Below are 25,210 nucleotides of genomic sequence, written 5' to 3' on the forward strand. Positions count from 1 at the left end.
TTATCATCATTACCAGTTTTCTTGCTTTCCTTCAGCTTCTTATTCTCAGTTTCCATGATTCTGGTTGTCATGTTACCAGCTATTTAAACGTTTTCCTTCCTTCCTTCCTTCTTTGACTCTTTTTTGATTTGCTTTGTTCATTTGAGATTATCTTCTTTATCATCATCATCATCATTATCATCATCATATTCTTTTCTTTGAACCTCAGAAGAAGAAAACAAAACAATCAAGTAATCTTTTTTGCTTATACCCTCAATTAGTGTAAGCAGCGAAACAGTTTACACCCCACTGAAACACAACATGAAGAGGAGAGGAAGAAACAAGATGTTGATGTTATGATTATGATGAAAAGAGATGAAAAAGATGACGATGATGATATAAAAGAAAACCTTTTTTCTTCATCTTTTTCGAGAGAAACATGCAAACGCCAAGATGAGAGGAAAAGATGATCAAACTCATGTTTTTAGTGGTCTTTAACTCGACCTGTTCACGTTTATCTGATCGCGCCAATGATTAATTTAGGCCCAAGGTTAGCTTTTAAGCTGAAACAATCAACAAATATAACAAAAAACTAATAGTTGATCCATAAACAACTAACAGCAACAGCCAGTAAAAGAAAAGGTAAAGTAAAATAACGAAATTCATGTTTGATGTTAACTAAAGTTGTTGTTGATGTTGTCTTTTTTAGAGATGATAATGTTGATGATACATAATAATGATGACGTTGATGTGAGATTGAAAACATGTTATTCAAAAAAGCGTGAATAAATGTTTCAGAAGTCATCATCATTGTATTTCAGCGATGAGTAAATAAATGGGGGAGGCAAAAAATTTCAAATTGATTGTGGGTGTCGTCCAGCAGTTTACATTCAATCGAAACTGAGGACTTTGTTGGTTTTTTTCGTTTTTTGCTCCTAAACGAGAAAGTACACATAATTACAATGATCTTGGCATGAGATGAGCGATAGACACAGAGAAGAAAGAGAAATAGCGAGTGAAAGTAAGAAGAGAAAGAGAAATAGATTATAATAAAGGAATTTTGATATTTAAGAAAGACAGAGAGAGAGAAGAGAGAGAGAAAAGAAAGACAATAAAACGAGAGAGAATGAAGTGTTTGCATAATGCGAAAAAAAAGAGGAAATATCGACGTTCTTGTTGGTAAAATGTTCAGGTTAAGCGATGTCATCGATGCTTGGTTTGTTGTAAGCTTTGTAATTTGATGATGCTAATGGCGTTGGTGATGGTAATGACTATGATACACAGCACAAATAAAAATGGGACACTCAAATAATAAGTTGATGAAAGTGCCTAGTTTACCAGAAAACTAATGTAAGCGTGTGAATGAGAATGATGAGAAGAACAGTGAGATTAAATACATTGAACATGTTTTTGGTGTTTTCTTCATCTTGCGATTTTTTGCTTTTTTTGAATGTTGATTTTGTTGATGCATTTCTCCTAAAATCTTGTTTTTTTGTTTGTGCTTTGTTATTTTGTGATGAAATGATTTTTCAAAATGTGGATTAAAATATAAAGCCACGGTTTCCATCATCAGGATCAATCTGGATAATTTGACTGGGTGTTGATTAAATTAAATAACGTTGACTTAAAAAGTATAACCATAAATAACGTCGATAACTCTTTTTTTCCTGAGTAACTCACGAGGAAGTCAGTCTTTTCCTTCGTCACTTTTTAAACGCTCCATTTCTCCCTCTCTCTGTTTGCTATGCCTTTTGTTGATAGTAATAAGTGTTTTTTGTTGTTGTTGTTTTGTAGTTTTCTTGACGATTTTCCTTCTTTAAATATATTTATATATTTATATAATTTATCCAAAGTCCTTCTTCATTTGCTTCATGATGATTTCCCTTTAACGTATGTTTTGTGTTCAACGCTGCTCACTGAGTGTGCTTTCGCTGTTGATGGTTGGATGTGTGTGTGTGTTTTTTGTATAATTTTGCTTTGGGCATCCTTGATACCTTTTATTTCCGTTAAAGGGTAGGAGAGAGAAAGTAAGAGTTGGCAAAGGTAGATGAAGAGAGATATTGATAAGAGGGAGAAAAGATGAAGAAAACTGTAAAAGCAATTCTTGGACTTGTCCTGTTAAAATTGTTGATTGATGTTGATGTTTTGTTTTGTTTTGTTGTAATAAAGTTGTTGATACTGATGATGATGGCGGTGCTGGTTTCTTGCTTCTTGCGTTGTTTATATAATATATTTATAATCTTTGTGTTGATTCTGCTTTTATCAATCCTCAACTCCTATCACGATGGATAGTTTTCCTTATTCATCATCAGTCTTGACAAAAATACGACAGTTTTTCTGTAATTTTCATAAACGTTGTTACCCAAAATAAACATCAAAGTGGTACATTTTTTAGCAATATGAGCAATAGTAGTTAGTTTAAGTAATAGCAGGAGATCCACATGATGATGACGATGATGATGATGGTTAAGATGATTATGGTAATGTTGCAAATGATGAGACAAAAAACGAAAGCCAGAAAAGAGAGAGTGAGAGAAGAGAAGAGAAGAGAATGAGAGAAGAGAAAGAGATAAGAGAAAGGGAAAATACCGAGATAAAAAAGAGAGAGAGAGAAAGAGATAGAAATTGCATTTAATTGGCGAACTGAAAAATTAACAACTATTAAGATTTAAATGCTGTGAGGGTGAAAATAGAGGACAACGATGACATTACATGACAAGCAAGAAGAAAGAAAATGAGGAAACCTCGAAATTTAGTGCGAAAAATGTAAACATAACATGCTTTGATTTCTTTTCGTTCTTGACAAGGTGTTTGTTTTGGTGAGTTTGGATTGATTAACTTTCATTTCATTTTTTTTGTGTGTGAAGTGTTTTACAAGAATCAATTTGACAATTTTTTCTCTTTTTTCTTTCTTCTTAAAGTTCAATCTTTACTTTTTCCCAAATAATTCATTCTTCTAATAAAGAAAATTAGATAATTAAATTTGAAGTTGTATTTATATTAATAATATATTATATATATATGTATATATGTATAAATGTGGTTTTGTAGTATAAATAAAAACAAAAAGTAAGAGTAGGAGGATTAGGAGGGATCTGGAAAAAAGGAGAACGGAGAACGGAGAGAGGGAGAGGGAGAGAGAGGAAGAGGAGGAGATAAATTAGATAGATTGAGAGCTCGTCAACGTTGTGTCAATTCCAATGGAGAAAATAAGTACGGAGAAAGAGTCGGAGAGGTTTTGTACTCACCAACTTCAGAAGTCGGTGAATTGGAAGCGGAAGAGATGCCAGAACTGGATTCACTAATACTTCGAATTCTGTGCGTGCTTGTACTGTTCCTTAGATGCTCTTGGAGTTGATCTAGACGCCGTAAAAGATATCGCTGTTCCCGAACCAATTGTTCCCTTTGAAATTGCTGTTTTTTGTCTTTCTCCTCCAGATTCTAAAATTAGCAATAAAATGATAAAAAAAATATATGAGTAAAAGAAAATGACAATCAGTGTGAGATTTTTTTGATAGTTGCATCGCAAAATATGAGTGAGAATGAAAGGGGGGAGTAGGAAGAGAGAGAGAGAGAGAGAGAGAATAAAGGGAAAAAGGTGTTTATGGATGGTATAAGTGAGGGAAGAGCAACAACACCCATTATTACATGTATGACTGTCGTTGCGAATTAAAGAAGAACAAAGAAAGAGGAGAAAAGGAAAAAGAATGACCGGATCAACAAGAAAGAAAGAGACTGTATCATGATTATGATAGAGAAAAAAAGGTTGCAGTGAGAAAGGGGAGTCAAAATGAAGATAAAGAAATGGATAAAGAATAAAGGGAAAAAAGAGAAAAGGTGAGAAGAGAGATTGAGGTAGGCAGATGAAGATGATGGACATTAGCAGAAAGGCAAAGATGAAAAGGTTAACGAGATATGGTTAACGGATGAGGGAAGACCAAATAGTAAAAACAGGAATACAGAGAATTGGATAAACATTGCAACAAAAAGAGTGACAATTATAAGAATGAGTAAGCACCTTAATGAAGGCTTTAGCTCTATTTAAAAGTCCGAGAGTTGTGTGGCGAGTGGCCTCAGGTCCCAGAGGAACCAGAATTTTAAGGGATTCCAAACAGCTTCGTAGATGTGCGCGTCTGCAAATAAACAGATTAAAAATGCATTAGAAAATTTGTAGTCATTTATTTAGGTTTAATTTCTGTCAAAACAGCAGAAGGGTTTGTTGTTGCCATAAGTGAGTTAAAATGAAAGAAGCTAAAGCAAATGGTTTTAGAAATAGCAACAACAGTAATGACAATATAAAGTATTAACGTTTACTATTAGGAAATAAGCAAGGATAAGATCCAAAAGAGAAATATTTAAAACAAGCATTTATTTCTCTCTTTTTTTTGATTTTCCATCAATATATGCATCCTCGTCATTAACCTGTTAAGTAACATCAAAGCACAACAGACCAGTAAGCTATCCTCACTCAGAGCATGTAAGTGTAGTCACATGATCAGAAACATACACATAAGACCACTTGTATTCATCAGTGATAAAGAAAGTGAAGAAAGAGAATGAGAAAGAAAGCAAGAAGGAGAAGGAGATGGAAAAAAAGAAAGAACGAAACGAAGAGAAGAAGAAAGAGAAAGAAAGAGAAAGATCTAATAAATTCACCTTATACTAGTTTACTTTAATATCTTTCATCATGTGAGTAACATCATTTGTGGCAACATTAGAAGAAACAAGGAAGATAGAAAGGCAAAAGCAGTTGTGAGAGGAAAAGAAAGATGATAGAAGCATTAAGGGGTTAATACAGTTCTAAAAAAAGAGATAACTTACCTATTTTTCTCCAATTCATTATGAGTTGATCTATTGCCTTGAGATTTTTTTAATTTAGATAACTTAGAATTACTTTTGAGATCATATTTAGGTGGTACAGTTGACGCGTAACCATGTTCCGCTTCTCTTTCACGTCTCTCCAGGTATTCAGCGGCCTCCAAAAGGGTGGCAATGTTATAGCTCATCTCACTCTTTGACAAGGAATAACCTCAAAGAGCTACGGCCAACCAACCAACCTATCTCTTGTTTCTCTCCCTTCTCTATCTTTAAAAACTCTCGTTTTCTCCACTCTTTCTCTCTCAAAATCTCTCCCTCTCTCTTATTCACAATCACCACACACAGGAGAAGAAAAACAACCAACACTCACAAGTAATTAAAAAAACAACACCACAACACACCTTAGATATATATATATTTTGGTTAACAACTGAGTATCACAAAGGGCAAAACAAAAGAAGTAAAGAGAGCAGTGTGTGTAATGCGTGTATGTGTTATGTGTGTGTATGTGATAGAGAGAGGAGAAAGAAGATTGAGAGAGAAGGAGAAATGAATTTTTTCTCTCTTTTTTTCAAATAAACATACAATAATATAAACACAGAGATATTATTTCAAAAAGAAGGAACCACTACACTTTGATGTAATCTTATTTGTAATTTTTGTTGCTCAAAACAACACGAGAGTGGTGAAATGTAAAGAGAGAGAGAGATGGTTGCGAGTAGGGAGAGATAGAGATAGAATTAAGATATGAACAGAATGTGTGAGAAGAAAGCGAGCAAAAAAATATATAATATAAAAAAAAGGGTTGATTTGCTTCAACTGATGATTCAAGAGATGGGGGGCTTTTTAACCAGACACATAAAACACACACTGGATAAACCACAGGTCCAATAACAGTACATTCAGAACAAAAAAACAAGGCAGAATCAGAGGTCAAGAGGCAAAACCTCGAAAAATTTTACAACAAAAAAACACAAATTAACTCAGCAATCCATTCTTGTAGCTGAAGAAATAAAGGAATAAATGATTCCAAACCCAATCTTGCTACTCACTTCCTTTCTCTCTCTCTCTCTCTCTCTGTCAAAACACATACACACAAAAAGAAGGGGAAAGCAGATCACACAATGTTACGTTACGTTGATAAAAAATCTTTCCCCCATCCTAACAGTATCTCCATCTGTTATTGACGCAAGAAATTAATCTGGTACTTTTTCGGGTTTGTTGTTGACAAGCAAAAATGACAACAAGAAACCAAAACAACAGCAATGGAAACAACCTAAAGAATTGCTTTCTTTTTTTCATTTCATCGTTACGTTGTTCATATTATCAGAAGTATTCCTATTTTGTTGTTTGTATTATTGTTAACTCGCCAAATTTTTCTTGTTCGTGTATTTTATTTTCTTTTAATTTATTTACCTATTATTTAATTTGTTACAACCTTCATTTTTTGTCCTCATCTTATTGATTAGATTTAATTACCTTTTCACTTTGCAACTCTAACCATCATTGATTTTAATTGGGTTAAACATGAGTTAAACATTTTCAAATAATAAGGTCATTCTCAAGGTTACATAGACTCCTATCTTTCATTTCATCTTGTTATTATTATCACTTTATTATAATCTTTCTACCTCTCTCTTTCTTTCTCTCTCTCATTCTCTTTCTATATCTTTCATTCTTTGTTTCTTTCTTCTCTCTCTAAATGTGTGATTTGTGTGTGTAAATTCAATTTGATTAGAAACTCTAATCTGATTAATTTATTGAACGAGTTGAATGTATCATCTCATGTATAATAACTGTTGGAGATTATTCATTTTATTTTACCTGATACATTAACCTTGTTTTTATTACATTCATTTCACTTATCTTTCTTCTCTTCTCTTTCTCTCTCTTCCAACCTTTCTATCTTTGACTCAATGATTCTAGTTATTTTTTAGCATCGTTATCTCATGGATAATAATAAATGATGAACAATGAAATTGATTGTTAATTTAGTCTCTTTTCCTTTATCCAACATATCAAAGATTCAACAAATATGAGACACAACTTATCAACTTGATGCTACATAATTCATTACAAGGAAACCAACAAGAAATTTCAATAAGAAATGAGTTATTGGTATACACATGACTTTCAACTACATGATCGTAAAGTTGGACATTTAAATAACCAGGTTAAATAATAATTGTGTTGCGAGTAAATATGAAGAGATTGCATGAGATTGATTAGCAATTACATAAACCACTGCCGTAACAATTTAACCATGTTACCTAATTCGATAGTGTCGCCATCTCTTATTGACAAATGAAGTCAATTATTGCAAGGTTTGTTGATGTTGACAGGTTGAGCAACAGTAAAAGAAACCCAAATAGAGAAAATGAATGAAATGAATTTTCTCATTTCACTAATTTTTCACTTTTAAATTAATTTTTCACACTTTTTTCAATGACACATGGCTTTTTCCTTATTCACCTAATGTTAATTACCAGTCAAACCGAGGAAATTTATTGGATTACTCAGAAAGGATTATTTTGCATCTTGTATTTCTAGTCATATAAATGTGAAATTGTTCAACAGTTACTCTTTGGATTTGAATTGAACGAACACCATTAACAAAGATTATTACAAGGTTATTACAATCTGAGTCGTTTGCTGATTGTGTGCTCAATACATTTACGTGCATCACGTTAAAATACTTGAAAGACAGAGTGAAAAATGTTGCGATGCTGAAGACATTTCTGAGATAATGTTACAGATGGAAATTTTTTTACTGACAATTCAAACCAGAAAGGGGGAGGATTCAGTGTTACTTCCGGTTTTACATGGTGAAGCACCTTGGAAACAGCCATTTCATCTCACGAGCAATGGAAGTAAGGTTGGAGAAGAGAAAGAGTAAGAAAGGGAAAGAAAGATGATGATGATGATAATGCTGATTGTAAGTTTGTTGATGTTGATCATGCTGCTGCTCAGAAGTAGTCTAGAGATGTTGATTGAAGGAGCAAAAACAGGGATTGCAGAGGGTTGAGTTTGAATGACGAGTCATTGGAATAGGGAAAATAAAAAAAAAGGAAAAACCTTTGTTGACCTGACTGAGAATCGTTCATTTCGAGTTGAGTCAGGGAAAGAAAATTGCAAGCAACTCACTCAATGAATTGAGCATGAGTTCAGAGGAATGTTGATTGAAACGAAAAGAAAAAATTGAACAAAAATTAAATAAACTAACTGTTAATCGTTAATCTTATTATTATCGTTATTACTAGTAATCTGTTGATGGTAATCGACTGTTGCAGTTCAACTGACAAATGAAATATGTTTACATTTTAAAGACTATGTAAGTTCACGGTTCACAATCTGGTCTAACAAAGGTTCAATATCAAATGGATTGAATATTGTTAATTTTGCCAATCCTTTCAGCCAACACCAGTAAAGCCATCACTTTTATCATCAACCTCAAGGGTTACCATTTTTCGTTTCATTGTTTACGAAGCAACCAGGAAAGATAAGAAAACAAAAATTTCCATAATTCATCGCCCTTGTTACCAGATTTAACATCTTTCACGAGTACCAGAATTGCTGATTGTTACTGTCGTTCTGGTTTTCATCAAAAGGGTAGTTTCATCGATTCAACCCAACCAGTTGTCCGAGACAAATTGGCATCAATATTGGTCAAAGTGTTTGTTTCATGATGGAAAAATAAGGAGCCTTAATCATAAACAGGGCAAGAAGAATCCAAATATTACGAGAAAATCAAATGGATCAAGATGAAAACATGGTTAATGAGGAAAAAGTAATTGAAGATGAATCGGGTGAAGATGATATTGGAGCTGACTGGAACAATGTTTCAAGTTCAAGTTCCTCCCAATTTAACACAGGTAATCAAAGTGATCACCAACAAGACGATTTTTTAGATATGTTGGCTCGATCTCAAGAGCAACGTATGAATGACCAGCGATGTTCAATTGACAGGATGGATTTAATACGAGTTAACCAGCAGCCAGGTTCAACGTTGTCACCCTATAACAGTGAGCCTAATTATCAAGATAATTCAATGCAACGATCCAATAGTGGACCTGTGGAGTCCATGGCAGGAACAAGTTATGGCACAGTACAAAGTACCAGACCAACAAATGCACAACCATTTTCTAATAATGCACAAGTCGAGTCATCTTCAAGATCAAATCGAGTAATGAATAGAGCAGCAACAATAGATAGGAGCACAACTAATGGTAACAGTCGGAATAACGTTGTTACAAATGGTCGGAGAGGTTCAAATCCGATTAGCTTTGGTTCCAACAATCGTCCAACCTCGTCTTCAGGATCAGCATCTTTGTCATCAGCGTATGGAAGCTCAGGCTCAGATTTAGGTAACGCAAGAGATGAATTGTTAGACATGATTGCAGCCCTTCAAAGTCGCCGACTTGATGAACAAAGAGCACCACTTTCCGTTTTAAGACGCAGTTTAACATCAACATCTAATGGAGCAAATCATTCAGGTAAGCCAATTAGTTGACCATAATTGTAAAGAGTTAAACATTTTATGAACTTAAACGTTTACTGTCGTTTATCAACTGATTTAGCCAAATCAATTTTGGTTTAAACAACTTACACAGCAGCTGATGAATTAAAGGGTTTGTGATGAAATTTAAAAAGGAAAGATTTGTGAATCAAAATAGATTCAGTTGACTGTTTTTGTAATATTAAGCTAAAAAGATAGATAATAACAAAGAGTAAAGGAACTTCTCTACTCTTTGGATAATAAGGTTTCTAGACTCCAAAAAGGTCTTCTTTGGCCAGTTTATTAGAAGTGAATTTCAAATTGATTACATTAAACCCCTCAAAAAGTCTTCATGAAATGCAATAATTTAAAAATAGCGTAATATTTTCGATTGGAAAAGTACGGATTGTTGTATGTTTTGTGGGAATTACCAAACATGTAAGCGTATTTATAATCAATATTTATTTTCTTCTGTTTAGGTTTGTCTCATAATAACTCAAATTCAAATCAAGGAGCATCAGCAAATCAAGGGGGAAATGCGACCGATGAAGACGAAATTGATGATGTTGATGATTTATCCTCTTCTCCCCTTGGACAACCAACTGGTCGAAAGACTCGTCAAATGTCTCTCGGTGCCAATATTTTGCCTGACGATGATTTCTTTGAACAACTCATGAAATGCCAATCAAGTCGCCTTGAGGATCAACGAGTAACTCTTCCAAATCTTTTTGCTTCTCAAACCTCGTCAACATCACCTTCAACATCAGCCAATGTTTTAGCTCCTTCCACGTCTTCCCTTAACCCTTCTCCAACCACCTCATCATCCTCAGCTCGAGCCAATTTTGCTCGGAATAGATCAGCAACTGTTTCTGATTCTAGTGCAGCTGGCCCGACTGGACCAAGTAAACCAATTACTGAGGATTTCTTTGGACTTATCATGCGTTTCCAGTCAGCTCGAATTGAAGATCAACGAACAGAGCTTCCAGGTGGTAATCATTCCGAGGATGGTGATGATGAAAATAATGAAGGAGGGAAAAAATCGTCCGGAAATTCAACATCAAACTCATCCTTGACATCTTCATCTGAAGACAGGAAAAAGATTGACACAGGTTCACAATGAGTAACAGCTTTTTGGGTTCCAGTTGAGCCATTGAAAAGAGAGTGAGAAGCCGGATCAACCAATTTATTGGAATATTTCAATAATAATTCCCTGATAACTCTTTCCAGGATTTCATTACCATTTAATCCAATCTAAACTTTTCATTTCTTGTCTTTCAGATGTAAGATTTAAGAAAAAAAGTAATTCTTTTCATTTTTTTCTGCATTTCCATCATCGAAGTTGAAAAATAATGTGAAAAATACTTGTTAATCAATTTCATCCAATTAACATTTGAAGTTAATTTAATTAATTGTTCTCGTTTCATCTTAAAACTACATCTGTTAAAATTTTTGCTCCTCTTTTTTTCTTTACTTTATATTTGTAAGAAAATTTCTTGGCATTTCATTCGATATCATCCTGATCATCATTATTACTATCACCAAGCTCATTTTGTCTTCTTTCTTGTTATTCTTAAAGAAGCAACCAAGTTGCAGTTTATTGAGAAAGGACAATACATAACAGTTTAGTTCAAAAATTAAACCAACTTACATTTTCTCAAATCTTTTTCTATTAAGATCAATTTTGCTTCGACTAGTCTTTGCTGTTCCAACAATTGTCAATACAGGCAAGCAATAATTAGTTGCAAATGAACAATTTTAAGCAATAAACTCATCATTACTTGCTAATAAGCAAAGCTCAAATTTTAATCCATCACTACTGTTGCTCCTAGGGACTCCAAATGAGATTTTAATTTTTCGGCTTCTTCTTTAGATAAATCTGATTTAATTATCTGTGGCACTGATTCGACAAACTTTTTGGCTTGGACAAGATTTAGACCAGATACTAATCCTTTGATTTCTTTAATCAATCCAACCTTTTTAGACTCATCGAATTTCGTAATTTTAACAGTATAAGATGATTTAACAGCTTTGGGCTCTTCTGCTTCATCCTTAAAATATAATCAAACAGATGAAAAAAATTAGTATCATAAGAGGGAATTTAATTTGCAAGCTTACTTGAGCTGAAGCATGTGTTGCCGCAACAGGCATTGCTCCCATAGCCATCATTGGAGTATCTGGAATATTCAACCTTTTTTTAAGCAATTGGTTTAAATCAGATACCTCTAAAAGGGTCAATTTTTCAATTTCATCTACAATTTTCGACAATTTAACATCAAAAACTTTCTCGGCACCAGGAGTGGGCATCGTTAAGGGTTTTTCAGGTTGAGCAGCAGCTTCACTGGTGTAGGAACGATAACAAACAGATTTAGCAAAATTATAATACAATCCACTAGAATGGACATTTCGAATACACCGGAACATTGCAGGCGCCAGGCTCATGTTTGCTTATTTGAATAATAAAATGCGAAAATCAAACTAATTACAAAGATAGAAACAAAAATTAAGTTGAAAAGCTGAATGGCCAGTAAAACAACCAGATCCTGGATTCGATACTTATCTATTCAAACCTCTAAAAGCAGCTGTCAGCCAACTTTCGCCTTCTTACTTTCGGCTTAAGACCAGTTTACCTTTTGTAACTAAAGAAACATTTGACCAAAATTAACCCAATTAAATTATCAAAATGACAAGACCAAATCAATTTAAAATCACATTCAATCAACTTCAAAAACAACAAAATTCCCATTGAAAAAATCAAAAAATAATCTTCAGCTTTTGATACATCGATATCGTAAGCGATAGTATTATATTGCAACCAGAGGTGGAGCTAGACTCAGCCTACTCTCAATCATCTCGATGTTTTACATTCAAACCTATCAGAATGAGACTGTTTGAGTGTAATAAGGTCAATCAATATTATTTCACGGTCTCAATGTTAAATATTCATTGGATTTTCTTGTACTTGAGTAAGAAACAAGAAAGTGTTGAAACAGATAATCAATCATAAAACAGTCAACTTTACCTGAAACCATTTTGTGCGCATTTTGCCCAACACTAAATGTAACAGTAGTAATTGATTAATAACCTTACATTTATAGTAAAGACAATAGAAACAAGTAAATGCATAAATTAAGTTGATTGAAGTACCTAAAGGATACAAAAAAATGTTGCCAACAAGAAGGTTGTTTGTAATACCTTTTGAAACAAAAGTCTATTTTGGAGCAATTTCAACCTAAATCATTGATAAACACCCAAGTAATGATGAAGAATATAATAAAAGCATAATTTATCCATGATTATTCATTAATCAATCTAATCATGTAAGATTTTTACCATTTACCTTAATAAACACACAAAATCAATATTTTTTTCCACCTAAAAAATTAATCTTCTTAATCAGTTATATTTAGGAATATAATTCAGAGTTCCGTTCATGGCAAACCTAATTAACCTTAATATACATTTAAATAGAAGTCATTAAACCATTCAACAAAAAAGTTGATTAACATTGAAAGCATTGAAAGAGTCAACAATCAAAGTGAATCTCGTTAAAACATTTTGGTTACAATCAAAGCTATTTGCACAATAAGTTAAAACAAATTGATCAGATTTTCTGGTTAATTGATTTTGCTTTAACAACTGTTGCTGACAAATTGTAAATTGTGAAAAATTGAAAGCATCAAACCATGTTTAGCAGTTAAATTTATCATCTAACTAATTGTTAAGCAAACATAATAAACAAGTGAGAGTCCAAAAGCTTGAAATGGACGCAAACTGTGAGTTAGTCAAACACTCGACCAGAATCAAAGTTAAACAATGTAATAAACATTTTATTTGATTGTGTAAGGTTGTTGTTAAATTGTTGCCTAAAAAGGCTGATAAAGTTGACCATTTTTCTGGTTAACAACAAAAGCCAGCGACTTTACCCAAATATAAAGTGAGCTTGACTGAAAAGTAAATACAAAATGGAAAGCAAATGAACCTAAAAATGATTCCAACAAGTGGACAACTCATTTGTTTTCATCTCGGCTGATTAATTTTGCATTTAATTGTATTACTGTGAAATACATTGTTTGCTTTTGGGTTTTTGGGTAAAATTTAAAGCAAAACTCAAACTGAAAAGGTTAACTCATTTACCTTTAACCAAGAGAAAATTGTTTTACCCAAAAAAAGCAACCAAACTGTAAACCATCAATCTTTTTGTTTGCTTCCTTTTTTCATCTTTTCATCATTTTCTTCTTCAGCTCATCTTGAACATCTAACCTTGAAAAACAAACCTGAGGAACAAAATTCATTTCAGATTTTATACACCAGATGAATATTTTTACATGCATTCATCTATTTCATGTGTATGCTCATCTCGATTCAAGCAAGCCAACCTTTCAGTATTTACATTAAACTGATCGATAGTTTGTCCTTCATGTGTTACAATTACATCCAATTAATTGTGAATTTAAGTGAAAGAACAAGACAATTTAACTTTTGCAGCTAAAGATCGAAGGTAAACCCAAAATTGTTGCACCAGAAAAACGATCAACAGCTAAAACAAAGCCAATAATTTCATATTTGCTTCTAATAAGATTATATATTCAAATACGATTACTTGAATCACAATTATTTGTCTATCTGCTTGGTAAATTGCATCAAAATAATTTCTTTGTTAATTTGGGTTTTCTTTATTCTTTTGCTTCCATGGATCCTTTTTTGCCTGGTTGAGAACAGTTTTCTTGTAAAAGGTCACACTCTTTTCTTTGGTTCAAAGATCTAATTTAATTAAAATGGAGGATTGATTTTGAAACATTTTAACTCTAATATCTGGTAAAAATAGGTATCTTCAATTACAACTGAATTGTTAGATGTAATGAAACTAGCTTTCATTAACTAATAGTAGTCTTTCTTGCTTTCTTTTCTTGAATCCTCCAGTGTCTAGTTTCAGGTTTGGCTTGTTGAAAGTTTGCAAGTTGCAAACATCAATGAAAACTATACCAGGGAAATTTAATGGTGAAGATAGCGACGTTTTAATGGAGATGATGATGATAATGAAATTGATTATCTTGATAATGCATATGTTAACTGTTAAACGTTAACTTATGTCAACTTTGGTGTTTGCATTCTTGAGAAGGTCATCAAAGGGCAAAAGTAAAAGGCCAATAATAAAAATATATTGCTCCTTCAATCAAAAGAAGTAGAAAAGAAGCTCAAAATAATGACTAACAACGAAGGAAAAGTTCCCAAGCTCTAGTAAGATGAAATATAAAGAAAGCAAAAAAAAAGTATAAGAGCAAAGTGGGAAGAAAGAAGGTATCAGGCCGAACAAAGACGAACAAGAGATGATGGGCCAAAGTTGCAGAGAGAGAGAGAGTGAAGACAAAGAAAGATCAAGTTGGAGAAGAAGAAAAAGAAGATGAAAAAAGAAGAAGGAGAAAGAAGGAGAAAAATAAGAAAACTAGAAGAAAATCACTTTCAAGACGATGAAGAGGATGAAAGAAGGAGAAAGTTGAGGCTAAATGTGAGTCCAGTTGTTGGAAAGAAACTAAAGAGGGAAAAATGATGATGATAAAGAAGATGATGAAGATGATGAGGAGCCCGGCGAAAGGCCTGGATGAAACACTGCTGTTGAATCCAAGAAAGTTGTATTCGCTCTATTTCTTTACTTTTTTAAGAGACAGCAAAACCTCTTCTTTCTTCCTTTTATCCTCTTCTTTTACACTTAACATGTGACCTTGACCATAGATTTTGTCTTGACAGATGGCGCAACTAGCAATCCTAGAAGATTTCTCATTGGATAAATTGTTACATGACGTCAAATCTATTGGTTGCAAGGTGAGAGTGGTTGTGTTTGGAAGACAGAGTAAGAATGAATAATGTTAAAGTCTGTTTTTTGTTATGAAAAAATGAAGATGTTGTTAATTTTCATAAATTGTTGTTAAATTTGATTGTTTTGTGTCTTAATGGATTTTGACAATTTAATGTATTTCTTAGGTGATGAAACTGGTAAACCCGGTTACGACAATATTAATAGTGTTGTAACGAACAGTGCTAATTGTGGAAGTGGTTCAAATCTCTCTGGTCTACCTCCACCTACGAATAGTTTAAGTGATGGAACTGATCAGCAAACAGTGAAAAAGAGGAGAATTAAAAATCTTGGACCACCTGTTCGGCCTCAATGTCCAGAATGTGGAAAAGATTTCAGCAATCAAAGTGCCCTCTCCAAACATAAATTGACGCACAGTGATGAACGAAGATTTGTTTGCAACCTTTGCCAAAAGGCATTCAAACGTCAAGACCACCTTAATGGTCATATGTTAACCCATCGGGATAAAAAACCATTCGAATGCGATGTCGAAGGCTGTGAGAAGACATACTGTGATGCAAGAAGTTTAAGAAGACACAAGGAAAATCATCATGCCGCCATCAATCATAATCATAATATTAGTGTCAATGGTGCACTTCAATCAAAACCTGCACAAATAGGTAAATTTATCTTAACATATTTTACCTTTTCAAAATAATGTTTTCATTTATGTTTATTATTTTATATTTATTTAACTCTTTTTCTTTAACGATCAGCCGCAAATACTATTAAACCAGGCTCTATTTCGTTTTTATCCTCAGCTGCAACTCAATTACAATTATTGGCATTGCAAGGGCAACCATTATACCAGTAAGTAAAAACAATTGTATTTAATTTACAATTGTATTATTAATTTAAACCCTCTATTGTGCTTACATAGTTGCATTAAATTGTTACATTTTATTTTGACTTTCTATTTATTTAAGTCATCTTTCCTTCTTACTAAAGCTTACATCATTCTTACGTTATTTACATTTTCCCTCATATTTTTGCTCTTTCACAAACTTAAGCCAATCACTAACAAAAGTCGCCAAGTAGATTGAATCATCAGACTCTTTCAGTTTATGCCTTTCTTTCTTATTTCAATGCTCACACTCTTTGTTTTCTCTCTTTTTTACAGTGAAAAGATTCTTAATACATTACAACCAGATCCAAGCCAAATTAATCACCAGCATCAACCGCAAGCGTCTCCACCACCACCACAACAACTACCACCGCCTCCGCTCCATTCATCTCATCACCTGCAACCGAATATACATTTGCATCTTAAAGAGCGCAATAGCTCAGTAAAAATGGAAGTAGATGATGATCCTAGACAAGTTGATCAAGTTTTTGGGCAACCCATACTGCGAAGATCCATTAATGACCCGCAAAATCTTTTACATCAGCTTTTAACCCAACAACTGAAAGAACCATCATCTGAAAGCTCTCATATTTTTAATCAACTTGCACCAACATTAGCTAATTTCAATAATCATCTCAATAACAACAATCACAGTGGAAATATTCTCAATAATAATATTACTAATCAGGACAGTAACAATAGTAACAACAGCAACAACAACAACAATAATAATAATAACAATAATAACAATGATTCACAAATAAATGGATGGGCTTGTGAATGGGCTTGCAAGCTACTCGAAAGTCAATTAAATCAAGTTGAGTGCTCGATTTGCCAGAAAAGATTCAAAAATCTACAAGCACTAAATGGCCATATGCGAACTCATGGAGGCTATCTAAGACCACAACAGATTATTACTGCAAATAACAGCAATTCCTCGGAGTCATTGAAGAAAGAAGACAATGTTACATTAGTTATTATGAATGGTGCTGAAAATAATGTTAACACTAATAACGTTAACAACATCAATATTAATAACAACAATAAAGTTTTATTCGAGGTTTCCATGCTTAAAAACAAGATAATGTCTAAACATGCCATTAATAACCTCGACGTTTCACCTAATAACAATCACTCTGGTGGTGTCACAAATGGTAACGACAACAAAGACGCAAAAGAGGAAGATATCGATTGCACTCTTGATCTCACCATTAATTTGAAGCCAACTGGAACTGTTTCCCCGATATCTTCATGTTTAACAAAAGTTATTCAATCTTCGTCCGACAATGGATTAATTGTCGAAGCTCACAATCGAGATACTCACACTTTTCAAAGTGATTCAAATCAAGAACTGGATCAACTTCTTTCCAGTACAAGTAAAGAAGATGAAACTATTAAAGAAAATTCACCCGATGATGATCATTTGGATGCCAATTACTACCAGAATATCAATGCTCTAAAAGAGCAGTTACAACAGAATTTGCCTCAATTCAGGATACCAAATGATGTTCCTTTTAACAATTCGCATGATTCTTTGCGAAACAGATCTCAATTTCTTTTACCTGGTGAAAAGTCTCGTCGCCATTCCGATAGTGCTGCTGAAATGATTTACTCATCTTCCAATTCTCATTACGAAAGTAAAGTTCGTTCATGGAATGAATCAAATCACGGTACTAATGCCAATGTTAATGGTAATAACAATAATATCACCAATACCACCGCCAATCACGATTGTTCATTGCCTACATCGTCAGCAACCAATTTTAATAATCCTACTGATAGTAATTTTGATCTCTTAAAACGGCGTCATCAAAGGGCGACTTCAGATCCAGGTAATGGTGAATTAGATGACCAAGATACGTCTTCACAATCAACCGCTCAATCAGATCAATTGGCTAACAATAACAATAATTTGTTAACTATCAATGTGGCCAAAATTTATTCCAATTCTAACCATAATCATCATTATAGTAATTATAACAACCACCATCACCATCACCATCACAGTCATCACCATCAAATGCATTCGCACTCTGTGCCAACCACACCGACGAATCTCAATCCTCTACTTTCGCCTGCTGTACCTCATCAGATATCAAATCCCACCAACAATTTTAACCAATCTTTACCATGTACACCTACACAGACCAATTCATTTTCATTTAGTCCTCACCAGGTTCAGCAATATCATCAACAACAAGCATCTTTGCCTGCAACACCAACCGATAATCAAATGCAGTTCAACTTTCCAGCTCAACAAAATTCTGTCAACTATTCCAGTCCATCGTATAATATATCAACCAACAATCCATCCAGTGTACCTACGTTTGATTATTCAACATCCGAAACACCAACTACGCCCACAACTCCTGCGATTACGTCGACGAGATCAGCCCAACCTGGTCTTGAACCGATTTACGAAGAAATGAATTATTCTAATAACGAAGAAACCAATGTTAATGATGTCGGTTTTGTTAACTTTGAGGATGAATCTTTGATTGAACAAATGTTAACAACTCATGAGCAAGAACATAATCGTCAAAATCACCATCACCAACAGCAACAGCAACAACAACAACAGGTAATAAAGCAAATTTTGTAATTTCCTTTTGTCTACCTTTTTGTTCTCATACTATTAATAAACAGTATTTACGCATCTTAAGCTTAGTGCAAAAGTATTGAGCATTGAACATAATAAATTTTAGCTTCAAAATAAAAAGGTCACTCGACGATCATAATTTAGTAAATGTAATAGTTTATTTTCTGAAGATTAATTAAACTCGATTTCAATGTAGTATCTTGTTTCCATTATGAGATATTCATGACTCAATTCATGGAAACTTGAACTCCATTTATGCCTTTATTTTTTCAATGTTAATGTTTAATAAAGAAATGTTTACAAGTTTCTATTCAAATTACCAGAATGAGTTAGCATTTTGTTTTTGTACTCCGAACCCTAATACAGATAAATTGTCGCAATCCATAATTAAAATGAATTTCCCCAATACTTTTACACCAAGCTTTAATTGAAACATACGACACACTTATTGATGAAAAAATATTCATCATAATAATCTCATGATAATTATTCAATCTGCTTCCTGTTGCTCACCATATTTTCAGCTTAGGGATATTATTTGAAGTGACTCTTGACTAAGCTCACAATTATTCTCTCTGTTTGCATGATCTATAACTGATAAATTCATTTGACTATTTGCAATTGAGTTTCATTTTTTAAGCAATGACGCAATAAACTGCTATGCATTTCATCTTTCAATCAACTCAGAGTTGAAAAAGAATACTTTTTTTGCGTTAAAAGCAAAGCTAAACTTTAACCGAAATTGTTTCATAGGAAAAAAATTCTTTACAAGATTACAATTCATCAATCAGATCTGTGATTTTCATCCAATTATCTCTCCTGGGAAACAATTTTTCTTTCAACTCTGCAGTTAAATGAAACCATGAGTTATATCTTGCACTATCAACTCAATTTTCAACTTGATTCCTATCAAACCATTTAATTAATGTCTTTTACCCATTTTAACATTCATTAACAAAGACCGGATATCAAAAAATGCTTTAAATAATTATCTTTCAAGCTTTCCCAATATTATCCTCTATCTTATACCCAGACATCAGCTTGTTGATGCTGCGAGAAAAAAAGGCATTTTCACTCCCCTTTTTTGCTGGCTCCCTTTTCACCCCTCTAGGAATAGTCACATATTTGTTGATATTCATTGTTCAACTTGTATCCATTTGCCTATTTGATTATTATACCACTTGTTTCATCAGTTTTTTAGTTTAATTTTGTTCACTTTTCCTATGTGTGTTTTTCACCAGCAAACAGGTTGAGTTACTGATTTTTGTTCAAGCTGGAAATGAAGAAAGTGAACAAGGTTGATTACCCTAAATGGGTTTCTTTAACTGCAGCAAGAAAACAAGAAAAACTTTTTTTGCTTATTTCATTTCCCCCTCAATCCACATATCAGTTACCATTTCCGCTGTTGGATGAGTTGGGCGTTTACCAAGGACTTCATCTTTTTAAAACTCGCTCACTCATTTACTTGTATTTTTGTTAAACTCGTACATTATTTTGTCCTTACTTTTCACTCATTTTTCCACTTGACTCTCATCAATTTTTTACCTTTTCATAATACTTACAATTAAGGTCACCATCATGATGATCATCTTGAATAGTATTACTTGATAAGCAATTTTAGATACACAAAAGTATCTTCGTTCTGTCATCATCTTCTTTCATTATTTTCCCAAACAAAATATCTTCTCTTCTCTCTCTCTCTCTCTTATCTACATTTCCATCTTGACGTTATTTCTCATTATTTGCAGTGTTAGAATCAGTTGTGCGTTGATGATCCATCAAAATGAACTCTCATCTTGAATCATGATATGTAACAACAGGGGGAGCCAGTTAGTTCACTTTAATTTATCGTTTTTCGTTTCAATTTATGTTTGCTGTCAATTTTTTGCATTCTTGTTTGCAGTGTGTGTTGAAGAGGAGAAATAAAATGTCAGCCGCATTTTAAGCATTGCAAGTAAAACTGCAAACAAGCAGAAGGAAAAAATTCCATTCATAACTAGCCTCAATACCCGTTGAGTAAGTGTGTAAAATGAGAGAAAGAATGAAGATAAAGATGAAACCGAGTGAGTACAGAATGTTATGTGAAAAAAAGGAGGAAGGGAGGAGGAGGAAGAAGAAAGAGCATAAGCAAGTTCAATAGCTTGAATCAGGGTAGGGGTAGACGGGCCAACTATTTACGGTGTAACCATTTCGCAACAAGTACTCATTTGCAAAGTTACTCACATTCACTCACTTACTCACTCACATACAACCAAATACACACACACACATACCAACCATACATGTTACAACAAAAAAGAAACTCACTCAAATCAGAGTGTATTTACAGTCAGTTGAAAAAAGTAGAACAGGATTGGATAATTATCCATTTACTCGTTTGCTTGGTGAGCTTTTTTTTCTTCTCTTTAATGGCCATCGTGACAATGGCTGCCCGAAATGAAAAAAAAAGATCCCAAACGAATCTAGGTCACACTTTTATCCAAGTTTACTGCTTCTCTATTTTGTTTCTCACTCACTAACCCGACTCTCTCTTTCTCTTCATCATCTTGTTTCAACCTAATCCCTCTATCTACAGAAACCGAAAAATACGCAAAACGCAACCAATTACAATCAAGTATCAACAGCGCATCTTGAATCTACTCAACAAGAAAGTGACCACAGTGATCAACTTGTTTTATCCAACATCAATAAATCTCAAAGCTTTTTCCCTAACGATGATCTCGAAGCGCAATCGTTGGATGGTTCATCTGTAAATTACAGTTTAACAGCTCACCATCACAACCAACGTGCACACCAGTTAAATCAACACCCACAGCAATCTTCCAACTCTTCACTTAGCCAACATCATCCCCACCATCATCCTCACCACCATCACCACCAGCAACAGCAACACCAACAACAACAACAACAACATCACCATCTTTCACAACATCTCCATCAAAATCATCATCCACATATTGCACATCATCATAATCTTCAACATTCTCACCACCAACATCATCAACAACAACATCACCAACAGCAAACCCTTGCCACAAGTCAATTCAACAGGCATCCCAATCATCACCACCAGAGTCAACATTCTCAACATATTCTTCCAAGTATTACAATAACCAATACTTCACCGACTGCAAACCCAATCCATCGGAATAGATCTGGTAAAGGTTTAAATGAGCCTCGAGAAGGAAGCGAATCATTTGTGGAAACGCATTATGTGCAAAGTAACCTGTTCAAAGAGGAACGTGACGAGAAGGAAACTTGCAGTAATAACATACGCAACATCAACAGTAGTAACATCAATTCGTCAACCATTGGATCAACTTCAGTCTTCAATTCTACCTCAGGTGCATCATCCAGTAAGGTTGATGAGAATGAGTTGATGGAATCAAATTCTTGTTCAATTGTTACCTCAACCAGCAGTAATAGCAACAACATCCATACTAACAATAATAATCCTACTACCACTAATAATAATACTATAAATATTACTCATACAACCAGTAATACGCCAATTTTATCCTGTGGCACAGATTCGCCTACACCACGTTCAACATTGCGAAGTTCGTCTTCCAATCTAGTCATTAACCTTTCACCCGAAGAAGCAAAAGATATTGATGAAGATGATGATGAAGACGATGAAGATGATGAAGATGATGCCGATTCCAATAACAATGGTAAAGATGAGACAATTGGTATTTCCTATGATGAAGATGATGACGATGAAGATGATGAAGATGAGGATGATGATGTGTTCATAAATCCCGCGGTCATATCACCGGTAACATCACCTAAAAGTAATACAATTAATTTGAAGGATAATAATTATAAAAGTGTCAACAACAACTCTGCAACAATTACGTCCACTTCAACCAATTCATCACATACTTCTGTAATCACTAATAAAAATAGTGTTATCAAGGTGACCCCGGTAAATGAGAGATCATCACCTAAAAGGTTAAAGCACAAACCCGAACCGTTATACATACCTCCACATGTTAATGCATTCGGTCAATATGCGTCCAGATTAAGATCACCACGTCTTTGGGATCCTTCCGGACTTCATTCTTTACCTTCACATGATGTAAACAAAAGTTCACCTCCACCGTACACACCTCCACCCATGCTTTCACCATTACGAAAAGGCTCAGGACTTTACTGGGCCATTATTAACAACGGCAATGTCACACCAAAATCAGCAACCCTTGGAACCTTTATTCATGCGCGTAAAAGTTTATCCTCATCGGCTCCTTGTGATACCAGTGCTGTTAATTTACAAACAAATGATTTAAGTGTAAATATTAATTCTGCTACGTCTACTTCCTCTTCAACCACTCTTAACGCAAATTCAACAACAAACCTAAACACTTCTACGATCTTACACAGTAAAGAGATTTCCATTTGTTCCAAATCAAGCGAGCTTATTATTTCATCGACACCCACCACAGCCTTTGAGCCTGAAGCTCCATACGATTTGGATCTTCTTCCATCGGAAAGTGATATTCAACCTCATGTCAATATTGGGCCACAATATCAAGCCAGTATTCCTGCTTATATTGGTGATAAAGTTGATACCTCTAAACGTTACCGTCGAGAACGAGCTGATCTAGTATGGAATCCAATTGTTTTGGACAAATTAAACCAACCCGAGGATCTTGATTATTATCTGGAATTGGCCTGTTCTAGTTGTGTCCCTGGTGCAGGTCGAAATGTTGAATTTGCATTACATTTACTCTACATGTGTAATGGTGATTTGGAAGAAGCAATCACTAAATTGTTAAACTCGGATCCAATCAAATTGCGACCAGACCATCCACTGATAGACTATCAATATCCAGAAAGTGATGTTTGGTCACAAGAGGAAATTAATCATTACTATCAAGCTTTAATTAAATTTGACAAAGATTTCCATACTATCGCTCACAAAGTAAGTTTAATTGCCACATTTTTCACATTCTTACTTAGCAACAGTTTGAAAGCAACCAACAAAAAAACAAACGTTGCATAAGCACACACAAATTATCAACTAATCAAAAATTGAAATCTAATCATAATTTCTAATCTTGACCCTCTTTTTTTTACTTTTTTCAGGTTAAAACAAAAACTGTTAAAGAGTGTATCCAGTTCTATTATTTATGGAAAAAAATATGTCCCGAAGAGTACAAAAGACTGCGTATTATTCGCCGCCGTAAAGAGCAAGAAGGACTTTTCTATGGTAACCAAGTTGTTACCAAAGAAGAGGAGACCGAAGATAACGATGTTGATAACAAAAGTGCTGTTGAAGGGGAAAATGGTGATGATGATGCTTTATCAATTGATTCACCGATGAATGCATCACCTTCTTCAGTCAGTTCAACTGCAACCTCAGGGATTACCGTCAGTGTCGGAGGTTCGAGTAATAAAGACAAATCTGGAAACTTTCCATGTCGGGTTTGTGGTAAAGTTTTCTCGAAAGTTAAATCTCGCTCTGCTCACATGAAGGTTCATGGAGCTGGAGCAGCCTCCAATCCTGCTTACTCAGCATCAACCAAATGAACTGAAACAAAATAAGCAAACAAATAACATACATTACATATTACACATACTTACATACATATTGTGATATATACAGGGTATACAGCAAGTGTTTCAATTGTTAGTTAGGAGAGAGAGAAGTGTTTTATTATTGTGAATCCATGTTTGAATGCTGTAACCCAACAGTTTATTGATTATATGATATTTTACCTCCGAAATTGAAACATTGTGTATGCTCTGAACACACAAAAGAAACTCTGTGTTGTCTTCTGTTGTTGTACCTTTTCTCATCCTGAAGACTTCATTGTTGCCTGTTTAAATTTAACTCAATTGTATATTTAATCACCAATGTTAATCCATTGACCAATATTTTTCTCTCTTCATTGTTTCGTCCTCACCACAAATATTGTACAACAATTGATTCGATATTTTTGACTATTATCATCATCACATTGCCTATTTTCTGATTTTCCAGAGAAAACTTTCTATTTCATTGATCTCTTCCCAGTAATTGACTAGTTTTAATCATAATCTACTAACAAGAAATCAATGTTCTCGGAAGATCTCTATTTCTTTTCTTCCTCGCACACATTACAACCTTACATACCTTAACTCATTACTCGCCCCTTCACCCAAATCCCTCTAATTGTTATCCAAAGTGTTAAATAATTAAACCTCATGAAGGTGATGATGAAAAAAAAGAAATTAAATTATTATTCAGTTACATTATACATGTTAATCACTTGTGTGTAATCCATCTTATTTTTTATTTTATTCACAATGATAATCACAATTGGCCTTTTCACTGCTTCGTCTCGCACTTATCCTTTTTTCATCATCATCATCATCAAACCCCTTCTTGTTAATCATTTCATCCAAATTGTAATTGAATCTGATTTCAACTCTGTAAGCTGCCAGTTAATGAGAAAAATATATTCATAAAATATATATGATATTAAATGTTGGCAAATAAAGATCATTAATTATTTACAAAAATAAAGATCATTTTTTAATTATTCGGACGTTTGAATGCCATGTAAACATCTGTCAATTATTTTTCACCCAATATCTAGAAACAATGGAAGCAACCAAATGAAGACTAACAATTGGAAA

General features: G+C 33.9%; 4 protein-coding genes across 8 annotated transcripts; 2 read left to right on the forward strand and 2 right to left on the reverse strand.

Annotated features, from left to right (window-relative positions):
• Positions 1-831: 831 nt before the first annotated feature.
• LOC107363043 (max dimerization protein 1) lies at positions 832-5,797 on the reverse strand. 4 transcript variants are annotated; one of them, XM_015930212.3, is made up of 4 exons: positions 4,801-5,797; positions 3,998-4,112; positions 3,228-3,420; positions 832-2,316 (listed from the first exon to the last, which is right to left on the reverse strand). In XM_015930212.3, exons 1-4 carry the CDS (start codon positions 4,983-4,985, stop codon positions 2,288-2,290), a joined length of 522 nt encoding a protein of 173 aa, XP_015785698.1. In that variant the 5' UTR covers positions 4,986-5,797; the 3' UTR covers positions 832-2,287. The 4 variants fall into 4 exon arrangements, with proteins under 4 accessions (XP_015785698.1, XP_015785700.1, XP_015785699.1 ...); XM_015930214.3 differs by lacking the exon at positions 832-2,316 and adding an exon at positions 2,593-2,935; XM_015930213.3 differs by lacking the exon at positions 832-2,316 and adding an exon at positions 2,957-3,074.
• Positions 5,798-6,102: 305 nt separating this feature from the next.
• On the forward strand, positions 6,103-10,701 carry LOC107363040 (uncharacterized). The gene is made up of 2 exons (XM_015930206.3): positions 6,103-9,290; positions 9,772-10,701. The coding sequence occupies exons 1-2, from the start codon at positions 8,549-8,551 to the stop codon at positions 10,410-10,412; spliced, it is 1,383 nt and encodes a 460-aa protein (XP_015785692.2). The 5' UTR covers positions 6,103-8,548; the 3' UTR covers positions 10,413-10,701.
• Positions 10,702-10,839: 138 nt separating this feature from the next.
• Positions 10,840-11,825, reverse strand: mRpL12 (mitochondrial ribosomal protein L12). Its single transcript, XM_015930210.3, has 2 exons — positions 11,408-11,825; positions 10,840-11,340 (listed from the first exon to the last, which is right to left on the reverse strand). Exons 1-2 carry the CDS (start codon positions 11,729-11,731, stop codon positions 11,095-11,097), a joined length of 570 nt encoding a protein of 189 aa, XP_015785696.2. The 5' UTR covers positions 11,732-11,825; the 3' UTR covers positions 10,840-11,094.
• Positions 11,826-15,094: 3,269 nt separating this feature from the next.
• Positions 15,095-25,113, forward strand: LOC107363144 (uncharacterized). Of its 2 annotated transcripts, none has more exons than XM_015930321.2 (5): positions 15,095-15,763; positions 15,860-15,953; positions 16,264-18,568; positions 21,162-23,510; positions 23,675-25,113. In XM_015930321.2, exons 1-5 carry the CDS (start codon positions 15,241-15,243, stop codon positions 24,116-24,118), a joined length of 5,715 nt encoding a protein of 1,904 aa, XP_015785807.2. In that variant the 5' UTR covers positions 15,095-15,240; the 3' UTR covers positions 24,119-25,113. The 2 variants fall into 2 exon arrangements, with proteins under 2 accessions (XP_015785807.2, XP_015785808.2); XM_015930322.2 differs by having other exon boundaries at positions 15,111-15,763; positions 15,905-15,953.
• The last annotated feature ends 97 nt before the right edge of the window (positions 25,114-25,210 follow it).

Source organism: Tetranychus urticae, chromosome 3 (genome assembly GCF_039701765.1).
Source record: "Tetranychus urticae isolate SD_2017Ah chromosome 3, NJAU_TeUrti_SD_1.0, whole genome shotgun sequence".
Taxonomy (NCBI): domain Eukaryota; kingdom Metazoa; phylum Arthropoda; class Arachnida; order Trombidiformes; family Tetranychidae; genus Tetranychus; species Tetranychus urticae.

Excerpts from the sequence above, each read along its gene's own strand:
- LOC107363043 (XM_015930211.3), bottom strand. The coding sequence starts at position 4,985 with ATGAGCTATAACATTGCCACCCTTTTGGAGGCCGCTGAATACCTGGAG. Across the intron at positions 4,113-4,800 it reads AATGAATTGGAGAAAAATAG|ACGCGCACATCTACGAAGCT; the intron begins GTAAGTTATCTC and ends GTTTATTTGCAG. Across the intron at positions 3,421-3,997 it reads GAGCTAAAGCCTTCATTAAG|AATCTGGAGGAGAAAGACAA; the intron begins GTGCTTACTCAT and ends TGCTAATTTTAG.
- LOC107363040 (XM_015930206.3), top strand. The coding sequence starts at position 8,549 with ATGGATCAAGATGAAAACATGGTTAATGAGGAAAAAGTAATTGAAGAT. Across the intron at positions 9,291-9,771 it reads TAATGGAGCAAATCATTCAG|GTTTGTCTCATAATAACTCA; the intron begins GTAAGCCAATTA and ends TCTTCTGTTTAG.
- mRpL12 (XM_015930210.3), bottom strand. The coding sequence starts at position 11,731 with ATGAGCCTGGCGCCTGCAATGTTCCGGTGTATTCGAAATGTCCATTCT. Across the intron at positions 11,341-11,407 it reads CAACACATGCTTCAGCTCAA|GATGAAGCAGAAGAGCCCAA; the intron begins GTAAGCTTGCAA and ends TTATATTTTAAG.
- LOC107363144 (XM_015930321.2), top strand. The coding sequence starts at position 15,241 with ATGGATTTTGACAATTTAATGTATTTCTTAGGTGATGAAACTGGTAAA. Across the intron at positions 15,954-16,263 it reads CAAGGGCAACCATTATACCA|TGAAAAGATTCTTAATACAT; the intron begins GTAAGTAAAAAC and ends TCTTTTTTACAG. Across the intron at positions 23,511-23,674 it reads TCCATACTATCGCTCACAAA|GTTAAAACAAAAACTGTTAA; the intron begins GTAAGTTTAATT and ends TACTTTTTTCAG.